General features: G+C 46.4%; 1 protein-coding gene across 1 annotated transcript; it reads right to left on the minus strand.

Annotated features, from left to right (window-relative positions):
- Positions 1-746: 746 nt before the first annotated feature.
- On the minus strand, positions 747-27,528 carry LOC129703407 (nucleotidyltransferase MB21D2-like). Its single transcript, XM_055645809.1, has 2 exons — positions 26,971-27,528; positions 747-11,039 (listed from the first exon to the last, which is right to left on the minus strand). The coding sequence occupies exons 1-2, from the start codon at positions 27,170-27,172 to the stop codon at positions 9,769-9,771; spliced, it is 1,473 nt and encodes a 490-aa protein (XP_055501784.1). The 5' UTR covers positions 27,173-27,528; the 3' UTR covers positions 747-9,768.
- Between the last annotated feature and the right edge of the window lie 465 nt (positions 27,529-27,993).

The raw sequence follows: 27,993 nt of genomic DNA on the forward strand, positions 1-27,993 counted from the left end.
TCCTTCACTGTAGAGCCCAATCCTCTAATCATTTGGACCAGTCAACCCTACAATTGAGAAATCCACTCACCACCCACATGTACTGTAGTTATTGATAGCTCCAACATTAGCACTGTAACCCACTTGAACAGTGATAGCCTGCACATTCATCCCCTAGACCTGGAATCCCTCACTACAGACGTTGGGAAGTGTTGTATATCTTTATTGTCATTTCCTGAGTATTCACACACCCAGAGGAAACAAAAAAACGTTGCTCAACCAGTGTCCATTCAGTGTGCATTAAAAAATAAATAGAAATAAAAATACATATATCATGAACAAATTAACACTCTACTAAACATCAACAGGCGTTCCGATCGGCAGCAGCACGACAGTGTCCAGGTTGGTGGTCGGTGCGCGATACTTTGGCAGGGGGCAAAGTCTGTTTATCAGTCTTATAGCCTGCGGGAAGAAGCTGAGGAGCATCCTGCTGGTTTTGCAGCTAATGCTCCTGTACCTCTTCCCAGATGGCAGGATGGAGAATATGTGATGCGATGGGTGGTAGGGGTCTTTGATGATGGAGGTGGCTCTGCTGATACATCTCTTCCTGTATATGTCCAGCAGGAAAGGGAGTGGAGCACCAATAATCCTGCTGGCGGTCTTCATGTGCAAGATAATAGCAGTTTCACATGTTTCCCAGTTTGAACATTGGCATAAACCACAAAGCTCTATATTTAAATCCCAAATAACAACACAGCATCATTGAATAATGTCTCAATGTTGGAAGATTTTATTTTATAATTAGATTGCATATTTTGCCAACTTTAATTTTTAAACCTTGGCGACAAGGACCGCTGCAAACACCAGTTAAATCCTTGTTTGTAATTCTAATAGATTTCACATTACTCTTTTCTCCCCACCCAAAGTAAATTAAATCACCAAAATCGCACAAGGGCTTCTAACAGAGATCAGTCAATCCTTTGAGTGGAGGCTGCCAACTCTTCCTCAGTGACCCCTCCAGGATTCGTGCCCCTCAACCTCAGAGGTGAGTAGGTCGAGGTCCTCTCTACCAGAACCAAGGTGTTGCATAGAGTCAGAGGCAGAGGCACAACTAGAACCCAATCCGCAGGTCAAGGGACTTGATGCAGCACCGCGAGATGTGGCGTCCTCAAAGATGTCACAGTGCAGCAACCGTCTCAGATGTGCCGAGGGAAATTCAAGGCACGATTCCAAAGGTAACATCGGTCGACTTGGGCCAAAATCAACTACCAACCGTTAAAAGCGTCCCGCAACTCATTGCCACATGTGGGATCTTGCTGTGCACTAATTGGGTGTACCTGTATTTACAATGAAAGACTTAGTTGGTGAGAAATGTATTTTTAAGCCCTGAAAAGGAATATACAAGCAACCAACTTTCATAATTGCAAATTTGTCATTCAAATGCCGTGGTCCATCATGTTAGTAGGCAGAGTGTTGTCCTTTACAGAGCAGAGGAAGTCAAGGGGATTGTCTGACAGATCATCAAAATAAGCTCACAAACAAATTTTGAATGATTGGCAGAAAGTTTACTTCACCTGAACCACCAACTGAAAGGTCAATTTGAGCTCCAACATTTCTCTAATAAATCAGGATTAATGAGAGGTGAAAAAAAAGACATGTAGCTCGAGCAACTCAGTGGGTGAGGCAGTGCCGCTGCAGACCACAGATAGGTCTTGTCCAGGTTCTCCAGAGATGTTACGTGATCTGCTGAGTTACTCCAGCATATCGTGTACACCAGCATCTGCAGTTCCATGTGTCCACATTAATGAGGGATAAACCATTTTCATTCATTGTTCATTTGATGGTTTAGTTTATGGTCACATGTACCGAGGTACATTGAATAGTTTATGTTGCATGCTAACATTAAATGGGTCAATGTTCTACCATATACTTGAGTTCAGCACGGTAACTCACTGGTCTATGGCAGGAACCACCTTCTGTTCAACACTAGCTACTGCGGCCTAAAGTCCCTGAAGTGGAACATAAGTATTATCAGCAGCCACATCTCACTCTTCGCAGTAACGTCACTTTGAACACTGCTGTCTGCAAGAAAGGGACTTGGTCACTGCTTCCTGTGGTGTCTACCTTACTGTTGCCACCAACTTTTATCTGCATCATCACCCTGCTTCTACACTGACCAACTTAAGATTCAGGTGATCCAGAGATTTTCTTTTCCTTTCAGGCCAGTGGTGGGTGGAAGAGTTGCTGCCTCACAGCGCCAGGGACCCAGGTTCAATCCTGACTACAGGTGCTGTCTGTACAGATTTTGTACCTTTTCCCTGTGACTGCGTGGGTTTTCGCCGGGTGCTCTGGTTTCCTCCCACATTCCAAACATGTGCTGGTTTGTAGGTCAACGGGCTTCTGTAAATTGTCCCGAGTGTGTAGGATAGTGCGAGTGATTGATGCTTGGCATGGATTCAATGGGTTGAAGAGCCTGTTTTCACACTGTACCTCTAAAGTCTAAAATTATGAGGTCCCGATTGTTAAATCTTTCCCTATGCAAACGGTTTGCTAGACCTCGTTCCTATTGTCTGCTTCCACCTTTGGTGTTGATGGAACAATGAAGTGGTGACTCTTGCACTCGCCCTCCAGTGATCCACATCTCCTCATGCTGATCTTCCAATGGATGGAGATACTGTCAAATCTGCCTAGTCACCCACCCCAAGCCAAGGGAGTTGGCTTGTCGATGTGCATTTCACACATGCCCATCACAGTTGCTTCTGCATGTATCCTGAACAGGCATGTTGCACAGCAAAGGAGGAGACCCGTCAGCCCACGCCAGATTCTTCTGGATCACCTAGTTGATTTATTTACTTTAGACTTGAGATACAGCGCGGAAACAGACCCTTTGGCCCACCGATTCCACAACGACCAGCAAACCCTGAAAACTAGCACTATCCTACAGACTAGGAACAATTTATCGGAGGCAATTAACCTACAAACATGTATATTTTTGGAGTGTGGGAGGAAATCCACAGCGCCCGGAGAAAATCCACATGGTCAGAGAGAGAGAACGTGCAAACTCCGTACACACAGCACGAGTAGTCAGAACTGAAGTATCTGGCGCTGTGAGGCAGCAACTTTACCGCTGTGCTACCGTGCTGCCCACATATCCCATATCGTTCCCTTTTTCTTCCCCAGGTGTCCTGCCAACTCCAGGCACCTTCTCCATTTTCCTCAATTCCCTCATAATTTAATGAATGATCTACCTCCTTAAATGCTAATCTTCCACAACCTTCTGTAGTAGAGAATTCCAGAGATCCACTATGAGATGAGATTTCTATAAACATGATTTTGAAATGATTGCCCACTCATTTTATCCTCTCCCACGAGTGGAGCAGGGTATATTTCCCAGTTTTGCTCTTTAAGCAGCTTAAGAATAGAGCTTTTCTCACCTCGGTCTAAAATGCAGAGTACGTTAACATGTGGCGCAGGCCCCAAGGATTCAGAACTCAAGTTTTGGTTGATAAATCACTCAGTGGATCATCTGAACCAGGAAGTTCTCTACCTCCATAATTATGTCCCTCAAACTAAGTGAGATTGAACTCGTCACCTGGAGCTGCCTCCTACAGAGATAATTGAAGCTTCACAGGGCAAAGGAACTTGTCATCCTATTTCCGCACATCCTTTCTGAACATCAGATGCGACAAATACTAAAGGCCCTGACAGCATCTTGGCAACTCTGGAGTTTTGGCCGTCCCATTGACCCGTTACAATATAGATCGGCCAGGAGGAGCCGAGGACCAGCATCATGGACAGTACCCATCTGACAGAAAACACCAACACCACGGACAGCACCCACACGCCAGAGCACTTCAGCACCATGGACAGTACCCACCTGCCAGAGATCATCATCATGGTCAACATGGTAGCACAGCGGTAGAGATGCTGCTTCACAGCACCAGAGACCCGGGTTCAATCCTGAACACTGGTGCTGTCTGTACGGACGTTGTACATTCTCACTGTGCCTGCGTGGGTTTTCTGTGGGTGCTAAAATTTCCTCCCACACCACAAATATGTACAGGTTCTTTTGGTTAATTGGCTTTGGTAAAACTGTAACTTGTCCCTAGTTTGTAGGATAGTTTTAGTGTGCAGGGTGATCAATGGTCACCACGGACTCCGTGGGCTGTAGGGCCCATTTCCATGCTGTATCTCTGAACTAAACTAATCAGCGTCAACTGACAATTTGTGCTAAGACGACCGATGTCATGGGTCAGGGCACTCCCCTCCCACATAAAATCACCCTAAATACCACTCTGCTGGACACTGTCAACAAATTCACCAGCCTAGGATCTACAGTGACAGATATATATCTTCTCTCTGGATTTGCAAAGCAATCATGTGCAGGAAAGGCAGCAAACCACCTTCAGGCTAACCAAGTGGGCATGGAAGAACTGGAAATTCACACTCAAGTCCAAGATAACCATCTGCAAAGCGTGCATCTTGAGCTCGGTACCCTACAGCAGTGAAGCTTGGACATCATACCTGCATTAAGAACTGAAATTGAATCTTCTTTTTATTTCTGCTGTCTTCGTCGCATCCCGGGAGTTTCATAGGAGAACAAAATCAACCAATGAACTTGTCCTCTCCCTGACCAACATGCCGAGCATCCCTGCAATCCTCAAGCAGAAGCCTCTCCATTGCCTTGGACGTGTACACAGGGTGGAAAATGGATGTATCCCCGAAGATGCGCTATACAGGTAGGTCGTCAATGCACAGAGGCCAAAGATCAAAGCTTCACCACAAGGACACAATTGAAAGAGAGATGACTAATGTTAACATTAGCACTGACAACAATGAAGCAGCTTCTGAGGAGGTGGCTCGTATATGAACAAGAGTGAAATGCTTTGAAGGATTGATAACAGCCTTCATCACTGCCAGTCCTCCACACAATCCAAGCCAATTTACTTACAGTAAGATTAGGTCTCCCTTGCACTACTTTCAGCCCTGGCTCATCTTGATAATAAGAAGCTCCCCTCTGCTATCAGGCTTCTGAACTGTCCTCCCACAAGATACGGTTTGATTCACCTCTACCCCATTGAGGACATTGGACTTGGTCTCTGGAACGGATGTGCTACAATGTTAAGCAAAGAAGATTTACGAGCATGTTTTCAGGACTCAAGGACATGAGCTATAGGAAGGAGTTGGGCAGGCTAACACTTTATTCCTTGGGGTGCAGAAGGATGAGGGTTGATCCTATAGAGGTCTATGAGAGGAATGGATTGGGTAGATGCAGTCTTTTACCCAGAGTAAGGGAATGAAAAATCAGAGGACATAGGATTAAGCTGAGAGGGGAAAGATTTAATAGGAACCCGAAGGTGGAAGGCATCTGGAACGAGGTGCCAGTGGGGGTAGTCGAGTCAAGTACAATAACATTTAAAAGATTCTTAGACGGGTAGAGAGATAGGAAAGGTGTACATGGATATGGGCCAAATATAAACAAACAGGACATTCTTTTTATATACACAAAGGGGGTGTGTGTATGGAATGAGTTGCCAGAGGGGATAGTTGAGGCAGGTACTATCACAATGATAAAGAAACATTTGGACAGGTACATGTATAGGATAGGTTTAGAGGGCTATGGGCCAAACGCAGGCAGGTAGGACTAATGTGGTCGGTGTGGGCAAGTTGAGCCGAAGGTCCTGTTTTCACACTGTCTGACTATGACTATTACTGTGAATTATATTCTACTCTGTATCTTCCCCTTGGCCCTATCTATTATATTCGAGTTTGAACATTGTATCTATGTATAGTATATCTGAACTGTTTGGATAGCATGCAAAACAAAGCTTTTCACTCTTCCTTGGTGCATGTGGCAATAGTAAAACCCAAGCCCAAAACACTATTGGTTACAAGTGATGTGTAGTTTATCCATAAATTACATTTAGTTGGGTTTTTTCAAGATGCAAATTAGATTGCAGCTCAAACATTCTGCGAATTTCAACAGCTACTGAACATCGAGGCAGAAATCCATGGCAATTGGCTACAGTTTAAAGATTGCATTGTTCTGAAAACAAGCACAGGATTACAGTAACTGTTTCTTTCTCAACCCTGATTCACAAGATTCACTGAATGGTGCCAAGAAATTGCATAGAAACTGAAGCAGGTTTGGGTCCAAACCTACCATTGACGATTGAGGAGAAGGGAGAGTCTCAGGCCACAGAGCACAGCCTCGGATTAAAAGGACGTACCTTTAGAATGGAGATGAGCAGGTATTTATTTTAGCCATTTGGTGGGTGAATCTGTGGAATTCATTGCCACAGGTGGCTGTGAAGACCATGATTGGGTTGTAGAGATCGATAGGTTCTTGATAAGTAAGGGTGTCAAAGGTTACAGGCAGAAGCAGGGGAATGCGGATGAGAAAGAGAGATAGATCAGCCATGATCCAATGGCGCAGTATACTTGATGGGCCCAATGGCCTCATTGTGCTCTTATGCCCTATGGTCTTACCTGGGCAAGAAAGATTCCATTGCAGATTTTTAAAAATTACCTCGAGATCAGGTTGGAAAGTGAAATCAACTATGCTGTATGACATGGAGTAGGCACTGTGTCCAAGCATAGACCTGTAGCAGCATGGAGCAGGACACCAACAACATCACCTGGCCAGGCCAGGCCAGGCCAACCCTTGCTACTACGACCCAGTGCCATCGCCAGGACAATGGGCCTTTATGGCCAAGGTACGATTCTACTTTGTTAACCACTTTGGATTTGAAAATGGTGGTGGAAATGTGGCGACTCTTTAGACGTTTGGGATACAACGCGGAAACAGGCCCTTTGGCCTAACATGTCCACACCGACCGGTGATCATCCCATACATTATCACTATACTACAGACGAGGGACATTTTAACTGAAGCCAATTTACCTATAAACCCGTATGTCTTTGGAGTGTGGAAGGAAACCCGAGCACCTGGAGAAAACCCACACGGTCACAGGGAGAACGTACAAACTCCAGACAGACAGTACCTGTAGTCAGGATCAAACCAGTCTCTGGCGCTGCAATGCAGCAGCTCTGCTGCTGTACCTTGTGTGCCGTCTTAGTGTAACCTTCTAGTCCGACATTCTTAGACATCATTACACCCATGTATCCTGAGAATTAGACTGCACTGTATGCAAAGGAATGTCACTGTACCGTTGTACATGTGACAATAGAAACATAGAAGAATAGATGGAGTAGGCCATTGGGCCCTTCAATATGGTCATGGCGGATCATCTAAAAATCGGTAGCCTGCTTTCCCCCCCCCCCCATATCCCTTGATTCCTATAGCCCTAAGAGCCAAAAATACCACTGAGCCAATTGAACTACTTGCTGTTCATCCCGTTTTTAAATTTTTAATTTGTTTTAAATTAATTGTCCAAAATGGGATGTGGGTTGAATAAATAGACCAATCCGTTATAAAGGTTACAATTTTCAGGCAATATCCAATATTTGGATGAATTTCAATGGACAAATTTTAAATGAATTATTCCCAAATTCCAACACTTATCTGCTGGCAATAGTGTAGTCGCTTCAATAATGAATGTTCCCAGATATTAGTTGGCATTTAAAAGTCCAGAATTAACAAGATTTTGACAAATTGCGGTTGGATGGTGAAAGTGGCTTCAAAACCAAGGACAGTGAGCAAGATTTCACTTGAGAGATGCCACTGCTGATTTCACAGTTCAAGCTAACTGTAACTAAGTAGTCAGGAAGGATGAAGGAAGAGTGCATTTCATGCCCCTGGTGAGGAAGATTTCTAGAGTGTGGTCTCAAATTCTTTGAATGCATTATCAGCACGCTGAATAGACCAAGTTTTCTTACCATCCATATCTCACAATGCGTGGTTCAGATTAATGGAATGCTTAATAAGCACTCTGAAGAGTCTCGACCCAAAACATCACCTATTCTATCGCGCCTTAGATGCTGCCTCACCTGCTGAGTTTCTCCAGCATTTTTGTCTACCTTCGATTTTTCCAGCATCTGAAGTTCTTAAACGTGAGCACCTGGATGATCATTTGAGTCACAACCTACAGTTTTAGTTTTTAACCCACCGAGTCGGCGTCGACCAGCGATCACCCGTTCACATTAGTTCTAGGTTATCCCACTGTCTGATACACTCCCTACACACTAGGGCAAGTTGTAGAAGACCAATTATTACGCTAGCCTACAGGTTTTTGGGATGAGGGAGGAAACCAGAGCACCTGGAGGAAGCCTACGTAGTCACAGGGAAAATGTACATACTCCACACAGACAGCACTCGAGGCGAGGATCGAACCTATAGATGGCCTCCATTGCAATGGGCCAGCAAAGGGTGTGTGAGTAGAACAAAGTTCCTCTCATCATTCGGTGACCTCCCGCTCCTAGTTGAATGCCTTGCAGGTTGGAGCATCTGAAGGAGGTATGGTGACCAGTTGGCATTTGACGGTTGTGCACTCTTCCTGCCACTCCTACAGCATAGGATCTGGATGAGGGATAGTAGCAATTCATTGCCCAAAACCTGCGTGTCAGCACGGCTGTGGGTGCCCATGTCGGGCTGTGCCACCCAGGTGGTCTCCTTGCTTCCCAGTTGGATACTATTGGTGAGCGGAGGTGCTGTTGATGTAAAAACACTCTACTCCTCAACTGGTCCATACGGCAATCGGTTTTAAAGGCAATCTATTCCCCTCCCCCATCCACCCCCAACTGCGGGTGCTAACTTTGAGATTTATTTATGGACCAAATTGCGAATTGAGAAGTTTATTTGCCCACAGTGTCCTATGCCAGTCTGCCCAATATCTTGCTCTCAAACTCTTAATACATCTTTGTACAAACTCTTAATAAATCTTTTTGCATCTGCCAAGGAAATTGATTTGCAGTTTGACCCATTGTCTATGTTGGACCTAAACGCAGTAGTAAGGTAATCTTTAGTCTTTAATCTTTAGCGGTGACACAGTGGAGCAGCGGTAGAGTTGCTACCTCACATCGCCAGAGACCCAGGCTCGATCCTCGCCTCCAGGAAAAGGACACAAAGTGCTGGAATAACTCAGCGGGTCCAGCAGCATCTCTGGAAAACAAGGATAGGTGACGTTTCACGTCAGGACCCTTCTTCAGACTGACTCGAGCCATCTTTAGCTCTCTCAGCTCAGCTCAACATATGTGGTCTTTGCTATGCTGAGATTCTAAACCAATCCAGTAGGGCACACAAGAGTTTGCGCAAAGACCTTCAAAATGGGTTAATGCCAGGATTTGTGCCTCCAACTAGATACCGAGAAATGAAAACCCATCAAATTTTGAAGGGCAAATGGCCCCCTGAATCTACAAACTCGCATGTCTTTGGAGTGTGGGAGGAAACCAGAGCACCCGGAGAAAACCTACGTGGTCACAGGGAGAACGTACGAACTCCGTACAGACAGCACCCCTAGTCAGGATCGGACCCAAGTCTCTGGTACTGTGAGGCAGCAACTCTACCGCTGTACCGTGCAAACCAAACACTACCACGCCTCTGTTCTCATGAAATAACCTCACTGTACACATTGCAGAAATGTTGCTCGTTTCGTCAGGGGGATTTCTGGAGTCTTAATACCCCTCTCAGGGCAATCCCAAACTGGACAGCTCACCAGAACCAACAAGTTAAGTCAGTCTGAGGAAGCAAACCCTAGGTTTTCTTGGACCCCTCAATTTGTCCGTGGTAGCAGAGCCCAGGTGTGAATGGGACCATTCTGCTTCAGGAAGCTCAGCCGTGATAGTGCCTGGGTGAGGGCCACAGACTCGACGCTCCGCCCTGCAGTTGGCTCAGAAGAATTTGTCGTCGATGCGGAAGTGAGGCCGGGTGACGTCGTCGGGGTTGATGAAGACAGAGATGGACTTGCCCGGGTTTTCGGTCACCAGCTGCTGCAGCTTCTTGGCCAGATGGTCCTCCTGAGGCCGCCCCTCCCCGCATCCGCCGTCCGGGTAGGGGGAGGGCGTGCCCGGGCCGTTGCCCCTCCGCGGGGCTCCCTCGGCCAGCCGGTTGGCGGCACGCACCTGCTCGATGGCCGTGCGCAGGTGTTCACCGGGGTCCGAGCGTACGGCGGCCAGCCGGCGGGCGTAGAGCAGCGCCGTCTCGTCAGACAGTTGCTCAAACATGTTGCACTGCGGAATGAAATAGTTGGGGCAGAGTCGGTTGACCAGACAATGCTGGAGGTCGTCCAGCAGGCCAAGTAGGAAGCCCGCCGAGCAGCCCTCCCTGGCCAAGTACACGGTGGGGAGACGGTCGCAAGCCCAGAGCATCAGACTCCGCAGGTGGTACGGACTAACAGCCCGGGACTTGAACAGGAGCTTGGTTATCATGGCCTTGCACGCCAGGTAGGCTTGCATGAGGTTGGTGGAGATGCACTTCTTCAGCTGGACCTCACTGCGGGCAAAGGACAACCTCCACTCGTTCTCCTTCTTGCCGTTGAGCGAGGCGGCCGGCACCAGGTAGAAGCCGCTGATCACCTCCTCCTCCGTGATCTTGCCGTCCCAGAAGTGGTTCTCCATCAGCCAGCTCTGGGCCACTGCCGGCCAGCCCTTGAAGGAAACCACCGGCACGATGTCGTAGAGGACGCGGCTGGACCCAACGGCCAGGACCACCGAGATCACCGTCTGGTTCTTCTCCACCCTCTCCACCTTGGGGGTCCCACGCTGGGGCTTCTTGAGCACCTCCCCCAGCACCAGGGTGAAGGCCTGGTGGAACCACTCCGCCACCCGCGTGGGCGAGAAGAAGTAGTTGGCGCCGCCGTTGGCGTGGTCCACCACAGTGCAGCAGTCCTTCCACTTGTTGATGGTAGCCTCGTCGAAGAGGCGCAGGCTGAGCCAGGAGTGGCAGAGGGCGGAGTGGCGCATGTCCAAGGTCACCGGCTGGTTGCGATCGTGCAGCTTGAGGGCCGGCACCAGGAGGGTGAAGTCCATGTCGTAGTCCGTCCTGCGGACGTAGAGGCCGAGCTCCTCCAGGTCCATGTCCACCACCCCTTCACGGACCCCACCAGACAGCAGCAGATACTCGTTGGCCATGGGCAGCTTCTGGTCCAGTTTCTGGACCATGCCTGAAAACAAATAAAGGCAGTCAGTTTGGGCAAATAACTCATTCCTAACTCACATGCTCATGACAGCAGAATGAGGCCAATTGGCCCATCACGTCTACTCCACCATTCAATCATGGCTGATAGAACAGAATAGTATTGTTAGACACAAAGCACTGGAGTAGTTTAGCTTATTTTTGTCACATGTACCAAGATTTTCTGCTATCCAGTGCAATCCAATCAGCGGAAAGACTATAATCAAGCCATCCACAGTTTACAGATACAGGATAACGGTAATGACGTTTGGTACAAGATAAAGTCCAGTATAGTCCGATTAAAGATAGTTTGAGTGTTTCCAATGAGGTAGATGGAAGGTCAGGACCAGTCTCTAGTTGGCGAGAGGATGGTTCAGTTGCCTGATAACAGCTGGAAAGAAACTGTCCCTGCATCTGAGAGTATACATTTTCCAACTTCTGTACCTCTTGCCTGATGGGAGAGGAGAGAAGAGGGAGTGACCAGGGTGAGACCGGGTCCTTGATTATGCTGGTGTCCTTGCTAAGGCAGCGTTAAGTGCTGATGGAGCTAATAGAAGGGAGGTTGGTCGGTGGGATGGTCTGGGCTGTGCCATAACGCCCCAATTTCTTGTGGTCTTGGATGGAGCTGTTCCCAAAACAGGCGGTGATGCAAGGGTCCCAAACTGAAACGTCACCTACCCACACTCTCCAGAGAATGCTAGCAGACAGACTGACTTGCTCCAGCACTTTGTATCTATCTTTGGTGTAATCCAGCACCTGCTGTTCCTGGTTATTATATTAAAGATGGTGCTGTTCTTGTTTTCTGCAAGATTTGTTAAACTTGCCGGCTTCACTGGGAAATAATGTAATGCAAGCAAATTAGTGTTGAGGTATCAATTGAAAGCTACAGCATGGAAAAAGGTTCTTCAGCCCACACTAACCATCTAACTCATTCACACTAGCTCTATGTTATCCCACTTTCTCATCCACTTCCTAACAAAGGACAAGTTACAGAGGCCAATTAACCTACAAATCTCCAGAGATGCTGCCTGAGCCACTGAGTTACTCCTGAACTTTGAGGCCACCCATCCTAAAGTCATGAGCAACAAGGCTGTCGGATGTCGGATGTCGGGGTGGAGCCTTGGCAAATCAATTAAATGGGTAAAGGAGAAGAGGAATTTGCAAATCAATTTACCCAATCTTGCGTTCAATAGAATTAATTTATAATTAAAAAGTGTTCCCAGAGGAATCTGTTAACAGAATTAGAGTAATTTCCCAAAGTCTTTTCGCGTTTGCAATTTTGGAACTTACTGTACAAGTGATATAATTGAAAAGCAAAAATGAGGCTCCAGAGAGAGAATTAAGCAGACAAGGAAATTGTGCAACAACCGTCTGAGTTTTTGCAAACACCTTCACCCTCCATTTCACCATGCACTTCCTATTCTCAGGAAGAACAACATCACTCAGAGGCTTGCTGCAATCGGTTTCCATTGAGAGCATACTAACATACTGTACACCAGCTGCAAGTGGCTCAGAGGAAAGCGCTCCAGAGGGCCATTGACACCCAGAGGATTGTCGGCTGCCCTCTCCTTACCTTGGAGGACTTACACAGTTCCCGCTGCACCAAAAACACCCAGAATATCATAAAGGACACTCCCTGTTTGAACTGTTTCCGTCAGGCAGACGGTACAGATCCACAAGGAGAAGGAACTACAAAACAGCAGATAAAAGCACTAAATGTGGCCGCCAAGGTTAATTGTGCAGACCAACCGTCTGGAGTTTTTGCAAACACCTTCACCCTCTCATTACTGAGATCTCACTGTGTTTTTTATTTATTTGCTTATCTTTATTATTTTACCGTGGATGTTTCGTTAGCTTTAGAAATGTTTGAATGCTGCACTGACTGGCTGACATTTTAAATTTCGTTGTACATGGCCCATGTTACAATGACAATAAAGAAACTATTCTATTCTATTCTATTACTGAGATCTCACTGAGTCCATGCTGACCATTGATCATCCATACACACTAGTTCTAGATTATCCCACTTTTGCAACCACCCCCTACACACCCGGGGCAATTTATAGAGGCTGATTAACCTTCAAACCCAGTGAGATGTGGGAAGAAACCAGAGCACCCCGAAGAAACCCATGCGGCTATAGGGAGAACGTGAAAACTCCGCAAAGACAGTGCACGAGGGCACGGAGCAAGCACAGTGGCATAGCGGTAGAATTGCTGCCTCACAGCGCCAGAGGCCCAGGTGCAATCCTGACCTCGGGTGCTGTCTTTATGAGTTTGTACTTTCTCCCTGTGACCACGTGGGTTTTCTCCAGGAGCTCCGGTTTCCTCACACACTTCAAAGATGTACAGTTGTAAGTTGTAAAAATTGTAAATTGTGCCTATCGTGTAAGATGGTGCTAGTGTACGGGGTGATCACTGTTCGACACAGACTCGTTGGGCTGAAGGGCCCGTTTACTCACTGTATCAGTGAACTAAAGTCAGGAACAGCCCGGGGTCTTCGACACTGTGAGGCAGCAGCTCCACTTGGCAAGCCACTGTGCTGCCCATTGGTTCTATGGTTGTTACCTGCAGTGTGTTAGTTTGCCACGCACATCAGTGCAAGATTCAGTCCTCCGGAGTGGAATATTTCCAGAGAGCCGTGGTCCCGAGAGACTCGTTATCTTCCTACTGCCTGATCACTGAAGGTTCACCTTGGGATTTGGATTCAAGCACCTCCCCCAACTGGAGACAGCATTCCTCTGCCCTTCCAGCAGTAGAAGCTGCTCCCTGCAGTCAGCAGTTACACGAGCAAGAAGATACAGTCATCCAGGTCACACCACCCCACACGTCACAGTGACGCTGGTACCTTTCACCTTCCAGCTGTGAAGAGTAAACTGCAGATGCCGGAAGTCAGACAAATCCTGGGAAACGCTTGGGGTCAGGTAGCACCTCCTGAACAGAAACTGCTGGTTTATTTGAATGCAACTCTGTTTATGGTTACGTATACCGAGGTACATTAAAAAGCTTTTTGCAATGTGCTACCCAGTCAGCAGAAAGACTATACATAATTACAATCAAGCTGTGAAAGGATGAACTGCAGGTGCCGGTTTATAACAAAGATAGGCACAAAGTGCTGGAGTAACTCAGCAGCATCGCTGGAGAAAATAAATTGTGATGTTTCAGGTCAGAACCCTTCTTCAGCTTGAGTTACTCCAATATTTTGTCTATCTTCAGTATAAACCAGCATCTGCAGTTCTTTCTACATGAAAGTTCTTTCTATATTTTGGCTGGGGTATGCCAGCTTTGAAGAAGCTCTCTTCCTCTCTGACAGGGATTCTGCAAGACTCACTGCTCCTCGAATCTTCCCACTTCCAATTCTTCTTCAACCTCCTGACAGTCAATCTGAAGAAGGGTCCCGGCCTAAAACATCACATGTCCTTTTACTCCAGAGATGCTGGAGTTTCTCCAAAGATATTCCACCTTTACCGTCCATCATATTTTCCCTCGTCACTAGCAGGCAGCCTGCAAGCCAGACGTTATCGTTCCATGTTCGTGATTAGAACCATTCCCTCTCCTGTAACACTGAGGCAACAAACAACATGGTCAATCGCAATAGGAGATGTTGCGGCTATTCACCAAGTGGTGAAGGAGAGGGGAAATAATGTGTTAAGGAGTTTTAAGAAACAGTTTGCATCAGGTTAAACAGAGGGTCTGACATCCGAACAGGGGAAGTATTTGAAGGCAGTTCACCTTCCAGCTTGCAACTGGAGAGTTAATGCTTTAAAAAGCAAAAAACTTGAAACTTTCAAAGACAAGTGATTACAGAGTGGCACAAGTATAGTTAATTGAGGAATTTTGAGTTCATTAGCTCATTGTATAGAGTCAAGAGTCATACAGCTGCGGAGGGCTGGAGGATTATGTATCTGTACACTGTGGATGGCTCAATTGTAATCATGTATAGTCTTTCCGCTGACTGGTTAGCACGCACCAAAAACTCTTCACTGTACCTCGGTACACATGACATTGAACGGGACAAGCAACATCTGCGGAGTGAATAGTCAGATGTGTTGGGTCAAGACCCTAAATATCATTTGTTTATTTCCCTCCACAGATGCTGCCCAACCTGCTAAAGATTCCGGCGTCTGCAGACTCTTATATCCTAACGAGGACAGATTTGCTGTCAATAAAATCCACTAATCTTTGAGCATTTCAGCTTTTATTCAACTTCAACTAAAAGCACCTCCTCAACAAGCATTTGAAAAATGTGTTGTCTGCTTTTAAGCCCTCAGTCCAACCTCAGGATTTATTACATTAAAATACAAACCAGAACTGAAATTGAAATATTTACACATAATTAAAATTGGTGCTGATCCAAGCATTTTTCTGCCTGTCTCAGGAGTTTGATATCACGGGACGTCAAAGGTATAACAAATTAATGTCTGAATACAGCAAAACAAGAGCATTCGAGCTCTCATGGGCTATTATGAATGCAGCCCCGAGGAAAGGATGCGTTTAGAATCTGCGCTGACTAACGATTCTCACACACCAACACTCCCCTACACCCGGGGACAATTTACAATTTTACCAAGCCAGGTAGCATTTATGGAGGAAATTTAACAAATTATGTTTTAGTCGTCAGTCTGAAGAAGGGTCGCAGCCCGAAACATTGCCTATCCATTTTCTCCAGAGATACTGCCTGACCCACTGAGTTACTCCAGCACTATCTATTCTTGGTCTGTTGAAGAGTTTGACCCAAAACGTCATCTATCCATGTTCTCCACAGATGCTGCCTGAGTTACTCCAGCACTCTTTGTCTATCTTTGGCATAAACCAGCATCTGCAGATCCTCATTTCTACCAAATGATTCTTCATCAGGATCTGGAATGGAGAGACAATAGATGAGAGAGGTGAAGGGGAAGCAGTGGCAAGTGGTGGGTAGATCCAGGCCAGGGGGAGCAGATGTGGTAGGAAGGACAAAGAATGATGGAGATAGGGACCAAGGCTGGAGGTGATGCGGAAATGACAAAAGGGAGCTGGTGGTGGAATCAGCCAAGAAATTGAAACCTTGAAGGGGCAGATGTGGCTGATGGGCAAATGTACAAGATGGAAACAAAAGGAACTTGGAAAGGCTTGGGTAGAGTGGATGTGGAGAGGATATTTCCACTAGTGGGAGAGTCATAGAATAAAACGATGTTCCTTTAGGAAGGAAATGAGGGGCAATTTCTTTAGTCAGAGGGTGGTGAATCTGTGAAAGTCATTGTCAGAAGGCTGCGGATGGAATTCTATTTATCTATTTATTTATTTATTTATTTATTTGGCATATATAGATGGATTCTTGATGGGTGTCCGGGATTATGGGTCGAAGGCAGGAGAATGGGGTTGAGAGGGAAAGATAGATCAGCCATGACCGAATGGTGGCATTGTTTTGACCTTATTGTAATTTTTTAATATATCGTATTCAAAAAAAAGTTTGCATGCGAATCTCCAAGAGTTTTAGCTACAAGCGAAGTCCATGTTTCTGTCTTGCTTTAAATCGATAAAGATGTCTGCTTTCATCCTGCAAGCTGGATCTTTGTGGTCAGTGCCAAGTATGTATTGGCACAAGCACGTATTGGGCCTTGTCCAAATTATACAGCATCACACTTAAACACCAGCTGCCCTAGTTCTACCCTTCCACAAACCCGGATTGTCTGCAGTTACAGCACCAAACCTAAATTCAATGCTCAGCAAACAAAACTGCTGCAACAGCAAGGTACAAGTACAGTGAGTGGGGCATGCAATTCCAATTCAGCTGCACCAAGGTGGAACAGCTGTTTAGTTGAGAGATACAGCATGGAAGCAGGCCCTTCGGCCCACCGAGTCAACGTCGACCAGCGTTCACCCGTACACTAGTGCTATCCTACATGCTATCCTACACGCTTGGGACAAATTTACAGAAGCCAATTAAACGACAAAGAGCACCCAGAGAAAACTTATGTGGTCCAAGGGGGAACGTACAAACTCCACACAGACTACACCCAAGGTCGGGATCAAACCCAGGTCTCTGGCTCTGTGAGGCAGCAACTCTCTCACTGCGACACTGTGCCACCCTGCTGAAACCAGCTACTAGAGCCGCTGCCTCACAGCACCGGAAACCCAAGTTCGATCCCGATCTCGGGTGCTGTCTGGGTGGAGTTTTCATGTTCTCCCTGGTTTATTTCGGATTCCTCCCACATCCCAAAGACATGTGGGTATGTGGGTTTAGCTGGCTTCTAAGTGATCCCCACTTGGCTTTTGTTAAAAAAACGAGAATGATGACTGGATTAGGGTGTATTAGCTACGGGGGGGAGGTTGGACAGATTTGGGATGCCGGATTTCGAGGGGAGACCTGCTAAAATATAATAATTGTGAGAGGCAGAGATAAGATATAGTTAGAATCTTTATCGCAGGATGCAAATATCAAAAGCTAGAAACCATAGCTTCAAGGTGAGAGGGACAATATTTAAAGGCGATTAAGGGGCAAGTTATTAAAGGGGCACGTTATTTTTAAATGCAGAGGGTGGTGATTGCCTAGAACGCACTGCCGGGGAAGCAGTGTAGGCAGATATGACAGCGGCATTCAGGGGACTTTGGATAGGCACATAGATACGCAGGGCATGGAGGGATATGGATTATGTGCAAGCAGATAAGAGTTGGTCTTGGCATCAAGTTGAGCACTCTGTGGGTTGGAGGCCATGTGCTGGAGTGGATGAGGGAGTGGCATAACAAAGAACCAGGGTAAACAGGTGACCGATAGTTGGCGGGCCGAAGGGCCTGTTTCCTTGCTCTATCTTTCAACGTCACCATTGGCATATCAGCTGAACCAGTGAAGATAAGTTTGTCTTCGGTATCATGAACTTTTAAATTAGTAAAATTCGATCTGGGCTTAATTACCTCCAAAAATCCATATATAGATCCATAAGCAGATAGGATCTGGGCGGAAATGCTTTCTGATCAAAGGCCATCGAGGTGGAATATCATCTTGCCACTAGTGCTTTGCCCGTCAGTCAATGGACATTTCCCCTCAGACTTCAGTTACTTTAGACGTTCATTAAATTTCATCAGATGTGACCTTAAAAATCCATTAAAAATCCATGCGAGCTCTTAATCTACTCCAGTTACTTTGAAAGGGGTATAGTCCTGCTTCACTAACATCTTGTATAGCCCCTGGAGTCTTAGAAGCAGAATTCTGCAGCTGAAAGCAAAACTCGTGCAGTTCAATGAAACTGGAAATCAGATAATAAATATTACTTGTAATTCTGCTTTAAGCAACAAAACTTCTAGAATGTGTAGGAAGGAACTGTAGATGCTGGTTTATACCGAAGATAGACACAAAATGCTGGAGTAACTCAGCAGATCAGACAGCATCTCTGGAGAAAAGGAATAGGTGAGGTTTCGGGTCGAGACCCCTTTTTGGGTTGAGAGGCATTAAGCGAGAGGGAAAATAGAGGTATGAAAAAGTTCAGAACAAATCAGAGTCAGCACCAATGATCAAGGAAAGGTGGAGCCCACAATGGTCCATTGTTGGCTGTGGAAGAGGTGATAATGAAGGGATCCAAACAGTGAAACGAGTAAGATGACTCGGGTGGGGGAGCGATGGAGAGAGGGGGAATGCATGGGTTACTACTCTAAAACCTCTCAAATGTTCTTTACTCAAGAAACAAGGAAAGATGCCGGTTTAACCAAAGAAAAAAATGACAAGGTGCTGGAGTAATTCAGCAGGTCAGGCAATGCCTCAGGATAAAATGGATAGGTGACATTTCAGGTTGGGACCCTTCTTCAGGCTGATCGTGGGGTGGGGGTTGGGAGTAAAAGGCTGGGAGAGAGGAAGGGCATTCAAAGTGTGGTGAGTATTAGGTGGAAGCAGGCGAGGGGGGGAGGGATAAATAGGCAGATGATTGGAATAAAGGCCAGAGATAAAGGCAGAAGGTGCGAGACAGAGACAGATTGAAGAGTTGCAAATTGTGAAGCCAGAGTAAGTGAAGAGGGAGAGGGAGAAGGTAAATAGTTGCAAGGTCAGCTGGGGCACAGGGGGGCAGGTGTGGAGGGCAGGGATGAGACCAACTTGTTCAGTGTTAACAACAAAGCAGCCCAAAAGCGTCTGAAGAAGGGTTTCGGCCCGAAACGTTGCCTATTTCCTTCGCTCCATAGATGCTGCTGCACCCGCTGAGTTTCTCCAGCTTTTTTGTGTAACCTTCGATTCTCCAGCATCTGCAGTTCCCTCTTAAGCCCAAAAGAATGTCAGCAGGTCGTGTCAGGTGTACTAAAGCATCAGATCACAGCAAACCCTCTACAACATCTTCAAAGGCAACAGTCACTCACTTTACCTACTCCTGCTGGGACAATGGCAAAGCAAGTAGAGGGGGGGGGGGGGTATTAAATGGATCAGATCCTTCCCCTGTACTCATAATAACCACTCTGCAATAACTCAATGGCCAGCTTTGTTCCCATTGTGTAAAGCTAACAATGTGACTGCAATCCTCTTTAATCTTCTCACAGACCCACCCAGACTGGTTCACCACTCAATCCCCTCCTCCACTGTCAGAGTGAGGCCACACGAAAACTGGAGGAACAGCACCTCATATTTTCCTTGGGCAGCTGACAGCCCAGCGGTATGAATAACGATTTTTAAAATTTAATGTAACCCCTGCATTCCCTCTCTCCGAAGTTCCACTGTTTGCATCCTTGTATCTCTCTCGTTATCACACATTTCCCAGCCAACAATGAGCCATTATGGACTCCAGCCTTCCCAAAGTCATCTGTTGCCGGCCCTGATATGTTCTGGTCATTTCCCCCTCCAGTTTTCCCCCCCACCCCCATCTTTCCGTCTGAAGAAGGGTTGCGACCCAAAATTTCATCCATTCCTTTTCTCCACAGATGCTGCCTGATCCACCAAGTTACTCCGGCATTTAGTGTCTATCTTCAGGACATCTGGCAGCACGGTGGCGCAGCGGTAGAGTTGCTGCCTTACAGATCCAGAGACCCAGGTTCGATCCCGACTATGGGTGCTGTCTGTACAGAGTTTGTGCGTTCTCCCTGTGACTGTGTGGGTTCTCCGGGTGCTCCAGTTTCCTCCCACACTCCAAATGTATAGGTTTGGAGGTTAATTGGCTTCGATAAAAATTCTAAATTGTCCCTAGTGTGTAGGATAGCATTAGCATACAGCAGTGGTTCCCCACGTGGGGCGTACGCCCCACAGGGGGGTAATTTGATTTTTAAGGGGGGCAATTGAGCGCGACTGAGGAGGTCTGGGTCCAAATTTTCGATTTTTATTTTTTTGGATTTTCCATCAGGTAAACATATGTAGTTTATGTTTCAGATGTTATTTTGAGTAAATAATTTTTTTGGGGTAAAAAAGGTCTTTATTGTGTAGTTATTACATAATCACCGCGCCATCGCTCGTCATGCACGTCGCACGAAGCGCGCGAGGTCATGGGAGAACCTTATTTATTGAATTGGATTTAGAAGTTCACTTTTTAAATGATAAGAATTATATATCACCACATGGGGGGGGGGGCATCAGGATTTTAGAGGTGATTAGGTGGGGCATGGCCAAAAAAAGGTTGGGAACCACTGGCGTACAGTGTATGGGGATCGCTAGCCGGCATGGACTTGTTGAACCAAGGTGCCTGTTTCCGCACTGTATCTCTAAACTAAACGCATCAGTAACCAGATTCTGCACAACATTGAGCTTTCGCCACATTGCCTCTCCGCTGTAATGTATTACACCCGACATGCATCTTAGCCACAAAGGATTACTTTGCATTCACCCAGGAACGAGAAAGGTGCAGAGGCCTTAATGGGGCAAAATTCCAAGTTGTAGTGCACAGGAAACATTAACAAGAGACACACGAGCTTTAAGCAGAAGCGAAGAACTTTGATTGCTGTGTGCCTCTTGTAAAGAGTTTTTCAATGAACATGACAATAAACTAAACTGTAGGCAGACAAAAAGTGCTGGAGTTACTCAGCAGGTCAGGCAGCACATGTGGAGAAAAAGGATGGGTGAAGTTTCTGGATGGGACCCTTCTTCAACCCGAAATGTCACCCATCCTTTTTCTCCAGAGATGCTGCCCGGCCCACTGAGTTACTCCAGCCCTTCCTGTCACATTCTGATATAAACCAACATCCACAGTTCTGTGTTCCTAAACTGAACAGTAACTCTGTTCAGGAAGTGATCAAGAAACAAGAATCAGACTACATTGTACTGCTGTAGCAACAAGGATAAGTCCACAGAATTGATTAATTAAAAAAAAGTTGTATGTTTAATAAATGCAGAAACAAAGAACTGCAGATGCTGCTGTGCGAGAAAAAAGACACAAAGTGCTGGAGTAACTTTGCAGGTCAGGCAACATCCCTGGAAAACATGGATAGGTGATGTTTCAGGTTGGAACCCTTATTCAGACAGATTGAGGGGGATTGGGGGGGCGGGGGGGGGAGGGAGTGTAAAGTAAGCCGGAAGAGTGGAGGGACAGGATAAAGCTCCTAGTTTCTACTCCCCCCCCCCCCCCCCCCCCCCCCCCAGGCCTCCAATGCAAGTATATCCTTAAACCTAAAAACAAAATCCATATAGTTCTCCAGGCACAGTCTCACTAGCACGAGCACGACAAAACTGCATCCGAATATATTGCAAGTGGCATTGAGTATAAATTCACCTTGGGCCAAAGAACACTCCTGGAGTTTAACAAGTAGGATTGATTGCTGATGCATCAATTGAACACTAGGGTTGCACTAAGTGCTTTTGCTCGGATTATTATGGTCCAGTTACCAAATATAACTTTTAATGTATTGCATTCCAGTTTGTACATTTGTATTGCTGCAGTAATGTACCTTTAAAGCTCAGCAAGAAAGTCATTGTTCCAATCCAGATTCACAATTCCAAAGCAAGTCATCAACTCCCCGTGTATTCAGAGCCTGCTCCAATTGAAAGGTAGTTTAGGGATTTATACCCCATGATGTCCTCAAGGCCGAGGAGTTTCTACCTCTGTGCTCTGCAGTGCTAGCTCAATCCCCTTTGCTCAGCGAAGCCTTAAACTGCCTGATGTCACATTGGACTGATGCCCAATTCTGTCAGACATTTTGTAAGGCAGTCTAGTGTTAGGACATGGATGAGTGCTGTCTCGATATGCAACTTCTGCAGGGTAGAAACAAGGAACTGTAGATGCTGGGTTTCGGCCCGAAACGTTGCCTATTTCCTTCGCTCCATAGATGCTGCTGCACCCGCTGAGTTTCTCCAGCTTTTTTGTGTAACTGTAGATGCTGGTTTACCAACGAAAGACTCAAAGTGCTCGAGTAACTCAGCGAGTCAAGCAGCATCTCTGGAGGTCATGGATAGGTGAGATTTCGGTTCGGGACCCTTCTTCACACTGATTGCAGGGGTGGGGGGAGGGGGGTGGGGAGGTAGAAAGCTGGAATAGTGGAGGGACAGAGCAAAGGACAAAGAATCACAGGTCATAGGTGAACACAGGCAATGTGTTTTTTTAATTTTTTAGGCAGCGAGTTTGAAAAAAAATGAAATTAAGTCTTGTCAACCGTACCAAAATTTAAGTAGCCATATCAGCTGAGTAAGTAATAACAAACTCGAGCTGGGATCGTTCCCAAAGCTGTTTGATGTTGAGAACTTAATCCTCAATCAAACCTGTCTTCCTTCAAACCTCCAGTCAATGAAGATATTACACCATTATTTTACCTCCACCAAATTTTATACCCACTTCCCATCCTTAGGACTATGATGCATCCGCTGCCCAAGTGCTCTTTGGCCAAAGATAATTTTATACTCTCTACACCCCTGCTGTGATCAGGCAACTGAACCGCCCTCTCATCAGCTAGAGAGTGGTCCAGACCTCCCATCCACCTCAGTGGAGACCTTTCAACCATCTTTAGTTGGACTTAATAATCTGCCTTAATATTGCACTAAATGATATACCCTTTATCTGTGTACTGTGGACAGCTTCAATGTATTTATGTTTAATCTTTTCTTTTATAAGTTAGCACACAAACAAAAGCTTTTCACGGTACCTTGGTGCATGCGGTATTAATCTATGTTTCTATTAATAAACTAACCAAAACATTCACGATACAGAGCAACATTGCAGCCTTCCTAACTATCTTGCCAGCAAGTCACACCTTTGATGGACTTCCGTATACCTTTGGAGGCTCATGCTTTTTAAACATGTTTGCTTTTTCAATTTTCCTACTAAAGTGGACAACCTTACATTTTCCCACTTTAGATTTTACTTTAGAACATACAGCATGGAAACAGACCCTTTGGCCCACCGAGTCCACACCGACCAGTGATCACCCCATACACTAGCACTAGCCTACACACTGGGGACAATTTACAAAAGCCAATTAACTTACAAACCTGTGCGTCTTTGGAACGTGGGAGGAAGACGGAGCACCCAGAGAAAACACACGCGGTCACAAGGAGAACGTACAAACACTGTACAGACAGAACCCGCAGTCAGGATTGAACCTGGGTCTCTGGTGCCATAAGGCAGCAACTCTACCGCTTTGACACTATGCTGCCCTTTTGTTTCTAAACTTTTGTTCAACACTATCGCTTGTACATTTTTTCACTTGTAGACCACCTGCAGTCCGGATTCCCACTTAATGGGCTGTCCCACTGCGGCGACCTAATCTGTGAGTTTAGAAGAGTTTGCCCTCGACTCAAACTCACAGGATGGTCAACACCTGGTCCTAGGAGGTCCTGTGAGGTCACTGGAACTCTCCTTCATGTTCGAGGGAAGTTCCCGCCTACTCGCGGCCTCAGTTTGGTCCGGAAAACATTTTCAGTTCCCTGGCCCCGCCTGGGGGGGGGGGGGGGGGTCTGTGTCTGTTTCAAATGGAGGCCAGGGCTAGTGGAGTCATGGGATATGGGAAGAAGGCAGGCACAGGTTATTGATAGGGGACGATCAGCCATGATCACAATGATTGGCGGTGCTGGCTTGAAGGGCCGAATGGCCTCCTCCAGCACCCATTTTCTATATTAAATCTATATCCCTTTACAGGTTCCACATTCTCCTCAACATGCTAACCTTCATGTACAATTTTTAATCTTCTGAACAATGTCATGTACCATCAGCAGGGCATTGGATGTCATCTTAGACTTCTGTGCTCTAGGAAGCAGAAGTCTATCTCCTACCAACCCACAGATGAACTTAGCTAACAGCCTGTAGTTATAATCAATTAACTCATCATTTACAACTGACAATGATGTCAACCTATTCCCTTATCTGCAAATGTACTGTTATGAACTTCAGAAACTAAATTAGGACATGTTTAATTAATAGAAAACCTAAAAGAAAAACCATGGGAGGGAGAAGATTGGAGAACAGGGATTCCATGGCAGCAAAGTCCTGACAAAATTACATTTTGAAATAGATACATAGGTCAGGACAATGCAGTTGCAAAGCAGAACCTTTAGACTTTAGAGATACAGCGTGGCGACAGACCCTTCAGCCCACCATGTCCACACCGACCAGCAACTACCCCATACACTAGCAATATCCTACAAGAGGAATAATTTATAATTATTACCAAAGCCATTTAACTCACAAATCTGTATATCTTTGGGATATGGGAGGAAAGCAGAGAAAACCTTCAAGAGAAAACGTACAATGCACAGCTCCATGCAGACAGCATCCATAGCCAGGATCAAACCCTGTCTCTGGCACTGCAAGAGCAACCCTACCACTGCACCACCTCAAAAAACTGCGGCTGGTTTAACAATAACCCAAGGTTGAAGGAATAATTGTCCAGAAAAAAAAGTGACATGGAACGGGTCGTGACAGTGTGTTGATGAATACACTATTGAACTTCTACAGGTGTACGGTAGAGAGCACACTGACTGGTTGCATCACAGCCTGGTTCAGCAACTCGAACACCCAGGTGCAAAGGAGACGACAGAGAGTGGTGAACAATACCCGGTCCATCATGGGTACTCACCTCCCCACCATAGAAGGGATCTCTTCTCCATGGATTGTCACCTTGTCGTGGTGGAGAAGCTTGCGTGGTCTTGAGATCCTGAGAGCGATGCCGTCTGGAGATATGCTCCTGGTAGGGTCACCCATGGCGGTAAGGTCGAGGGGGAGGTCTCTGACAAAAAGCAATCAAACCAAGACCTCACCGGTGGAACAGGCGGAGGACGATGGCTGACCTTAGTGGACCGTCACAACGGCTGGGAAAGGGGATGAAGGCTGCAGCAGGAAAGGGTCTCCGGTCGTCTTGGACTCCATGCCACTGGATCCTGACCCAGATGTGTCAAGAACTGTGTGGTGGCTGTCTGTGCACCAGTCTCCCCGCGTTAAACAAAGCCACGCACAGGCGTTCTCAGTGATAGCACCATAAGGAGAGAGAGAGGGAAGGGGGCTCAACAATGACCAACCACCGCCACTGTCTCCACTGCCAATGTTGCACCAAGGTGTGTGGATTACAGATCGGCCTCTACAGACATCTGCAGACCCACAAGTAGACGACACTATGAAGAGGAGAGGACAGTCATACTCATTTTGAGTGACTGCCGATGATGAGAAGGAATCTACAGGAGGTGCTTCATCAAAAGGCAGCCAGCATTACCCTGGCCACCATCTCATCTCACTCATCAGGAAGAAGGTCCAGGAGCCTGAAAACCATGACCTCCAGGTTCAAGACCAGCTTCTTCCCGACAACCATCCATTCCTGGCCCGAAATGTCACCTGTCCATTCCCTCCACCGATGCTGCCTGACCCACTGAGCTCCTCCAGCACTTTGTGTTTTGTTTAAGATTCCAGCATCTGCAGCTCCTTTCATCTCCTGTGTATCCATCAGGCTCTTGAACACTGCACAAACTAACCTCAGTAATTATGATCATCTATGGACTATCTCCTTGGCTGCACTACAGACTTTGGATTTTGTACTATTTTGGCTATTATAATATTAATTTATTGTCAACTCTCTCCCAGACGATGCCCGATCTGGGGCGCGTTTTGGGATTTCATAGCGGCCAAAACATTTGTTCCTCTTCCTTCTAAAACCCCTAACCCCATCGCTCACTTTCCCGCCCTGGTTTACTTCAATAGGCACCAGCCCATCTATATTTTGCCCCACATGCGCCGAGTGTAACCATCATCCCAAATCAGTGAACGGTTTTTAAACATTTAAAAAAGGACCCAAAGATGAAAGTAAACTTTGGAAACAGCAGGGAAAAAAAGGAGATGCAAATTATCCAACATCTTTAACATTTTTAAACTTTGCAGAATTTTTAAAAATACAAGTCGCAGGCTGCCCTATCGCATGAACCTCATTTGATAATATGAAAATATGCCAGGAAAATGATCACACAGAGACACACAGACAGAGAGAGACAGATGCCCACACACGCAGGCACAGAGACACCCACGCGCAGACACACAGAGACGCGCAGCCAGGCAGACAGAGACGTGCAGCCAGGCAGACAGAGGCGCCCACACAGACAGAGAGCCAGACGCCCACACAGACAAAGACGCCCACACAGACAGAGAGCCAGACATACACACAGAGAGCCAAACATACACACAGACAGAGAGCCAGACATGCACGCAGACAGAGAGCCAGACATACACGCAGACACAGAGCCAGACATACACACAGACAGAGAGCCAGATATACACACAGACAGAGAGCCAGACATACACACAGACAGAGAGCCAGACATACACACAGACAGAGAGCCAGACATACACACAGACAGAGAGCCAGACATACAGACGCAGACAGAGAGCCAGACATACACGCAGACAGAGAGCCAGACATACACGCAGACAGAGAGCCAGACATACACGCAGACAGAGAGCCAGACATACACACAGACACAGGTGGGTTTGAGGGCAACAAGATGATGGTTGAACATTCAGAGTCCTGCCCTCGGCGGCAGTCGGTGCCCTGTTACACAGTGTGTGGGGACTTACCCAGCATGGAGAAGATGAAGTCTTTGGCAGTGTGGATTTCAAGGGCCTTGTGGTCATCGTATTCCCGCTGGTCTTGCCGGCTGAATTCCTGGATCAATTTGTTCAAGTCTTCGAGCTTAGCTCCGGACCTAAAATCCAGCTCCACCGGCGTTTTGGACGGACTGGGGTTGGTTTTATTGCCTGCACCGTTTGTAGCCGCCATCTTCTATCACATTGTAGTGGGAGAAGGCGTGGGAAGAGGATGCACAGGCTGGGAATTTAAAAATAAAGACAGGGCTTTTTCCCCCCACCCCTTCCACCTCTCACGTCCTTCGATCCTCCAATCTCGCAAGTTGCGCTTCACAAATTCAGTAAATCCGCTTCCACAGGTCCCATTGATACAATGGAGAGGGAGGGAATAAATGAATGAATGAAATCCGCACGGCGATTGACAATTGAAACCAACCTGGGATCAACAAGCGTGCAACAATCTAGCACTCACCATTCGCTCTTCTTAAAGACACCGCTCAACCAATGTCCCCCCTCCCCACCCCCATTGGAGCTCACGCTTGCTACAAACAACCTATTGTATCTGATCTATAAATGTTTCCAAAACGTATGTATCTACAGGACAAAATTGCAACAAGTGGGTTCTCAAGCTGCAGCCTGCCTTACAGTTTGCAAGATAATTTTAATATATAAAAGGCCAGGTTTAAATGGGGGTTTTTTTGTACTTAATTTGTTGAAAACGTATTTTTTCCCTCTTTGACTGGTACATGGATAGGACAGATGTAGAACGATATGGGCGATCTGAATCTTTAAAAATGCACAAGGCTAGGTGACAATATTGTCTGTGCTTCCTTATAAAACATTTACTTTCCTCTTGGGTGCATGGATAGGATGCCTAGATGGATATGGATCGACTGAATGACGAAGAATGGATCGAGTGGATGCGGAGAATATGTTTCCATGTTAACCACCCAGCTCTATGTGTCTTATTTTTGTAAACCAGCATCGCAGTTCCTTGTTTCTCAATTGAAAAGG

The sequence above is a fragment of the Leucoraja erinacea genome, chromosome 14 (genome assembly GCF_028641065.1).
Source record: "Leucoraja erinacea ecotype New England chromosome 14, Leri_hhj_1, whole genome shotgun sequence".
Taxonomy (NCBI): Eukaryota; Metazoa; Chordata; class Chondrichthyes; order Rajiformes; family Rajidae; genus Leucoraja; species Leucoraja erinaceus.

What these genes read in the sequence shown, in the direction of transcription:
- LOC129703407 (XM_055645809.1), bottom strand. Translation starts at nt 27,172, where the DNA reads ATGGCGGCTACAAACGGTGCAGGCAATAAAACCAACCCCAGTCCGTCC. An exon ending in CTTCATCTTCTCCATGCTGG is followed by an intron (nt 11,040 to 26,970) that starts GTAAGTCCCCAC and finishes ATTTGTTTTCAG; the next exon opens with GCATGGTCCAGAAACTGGAC.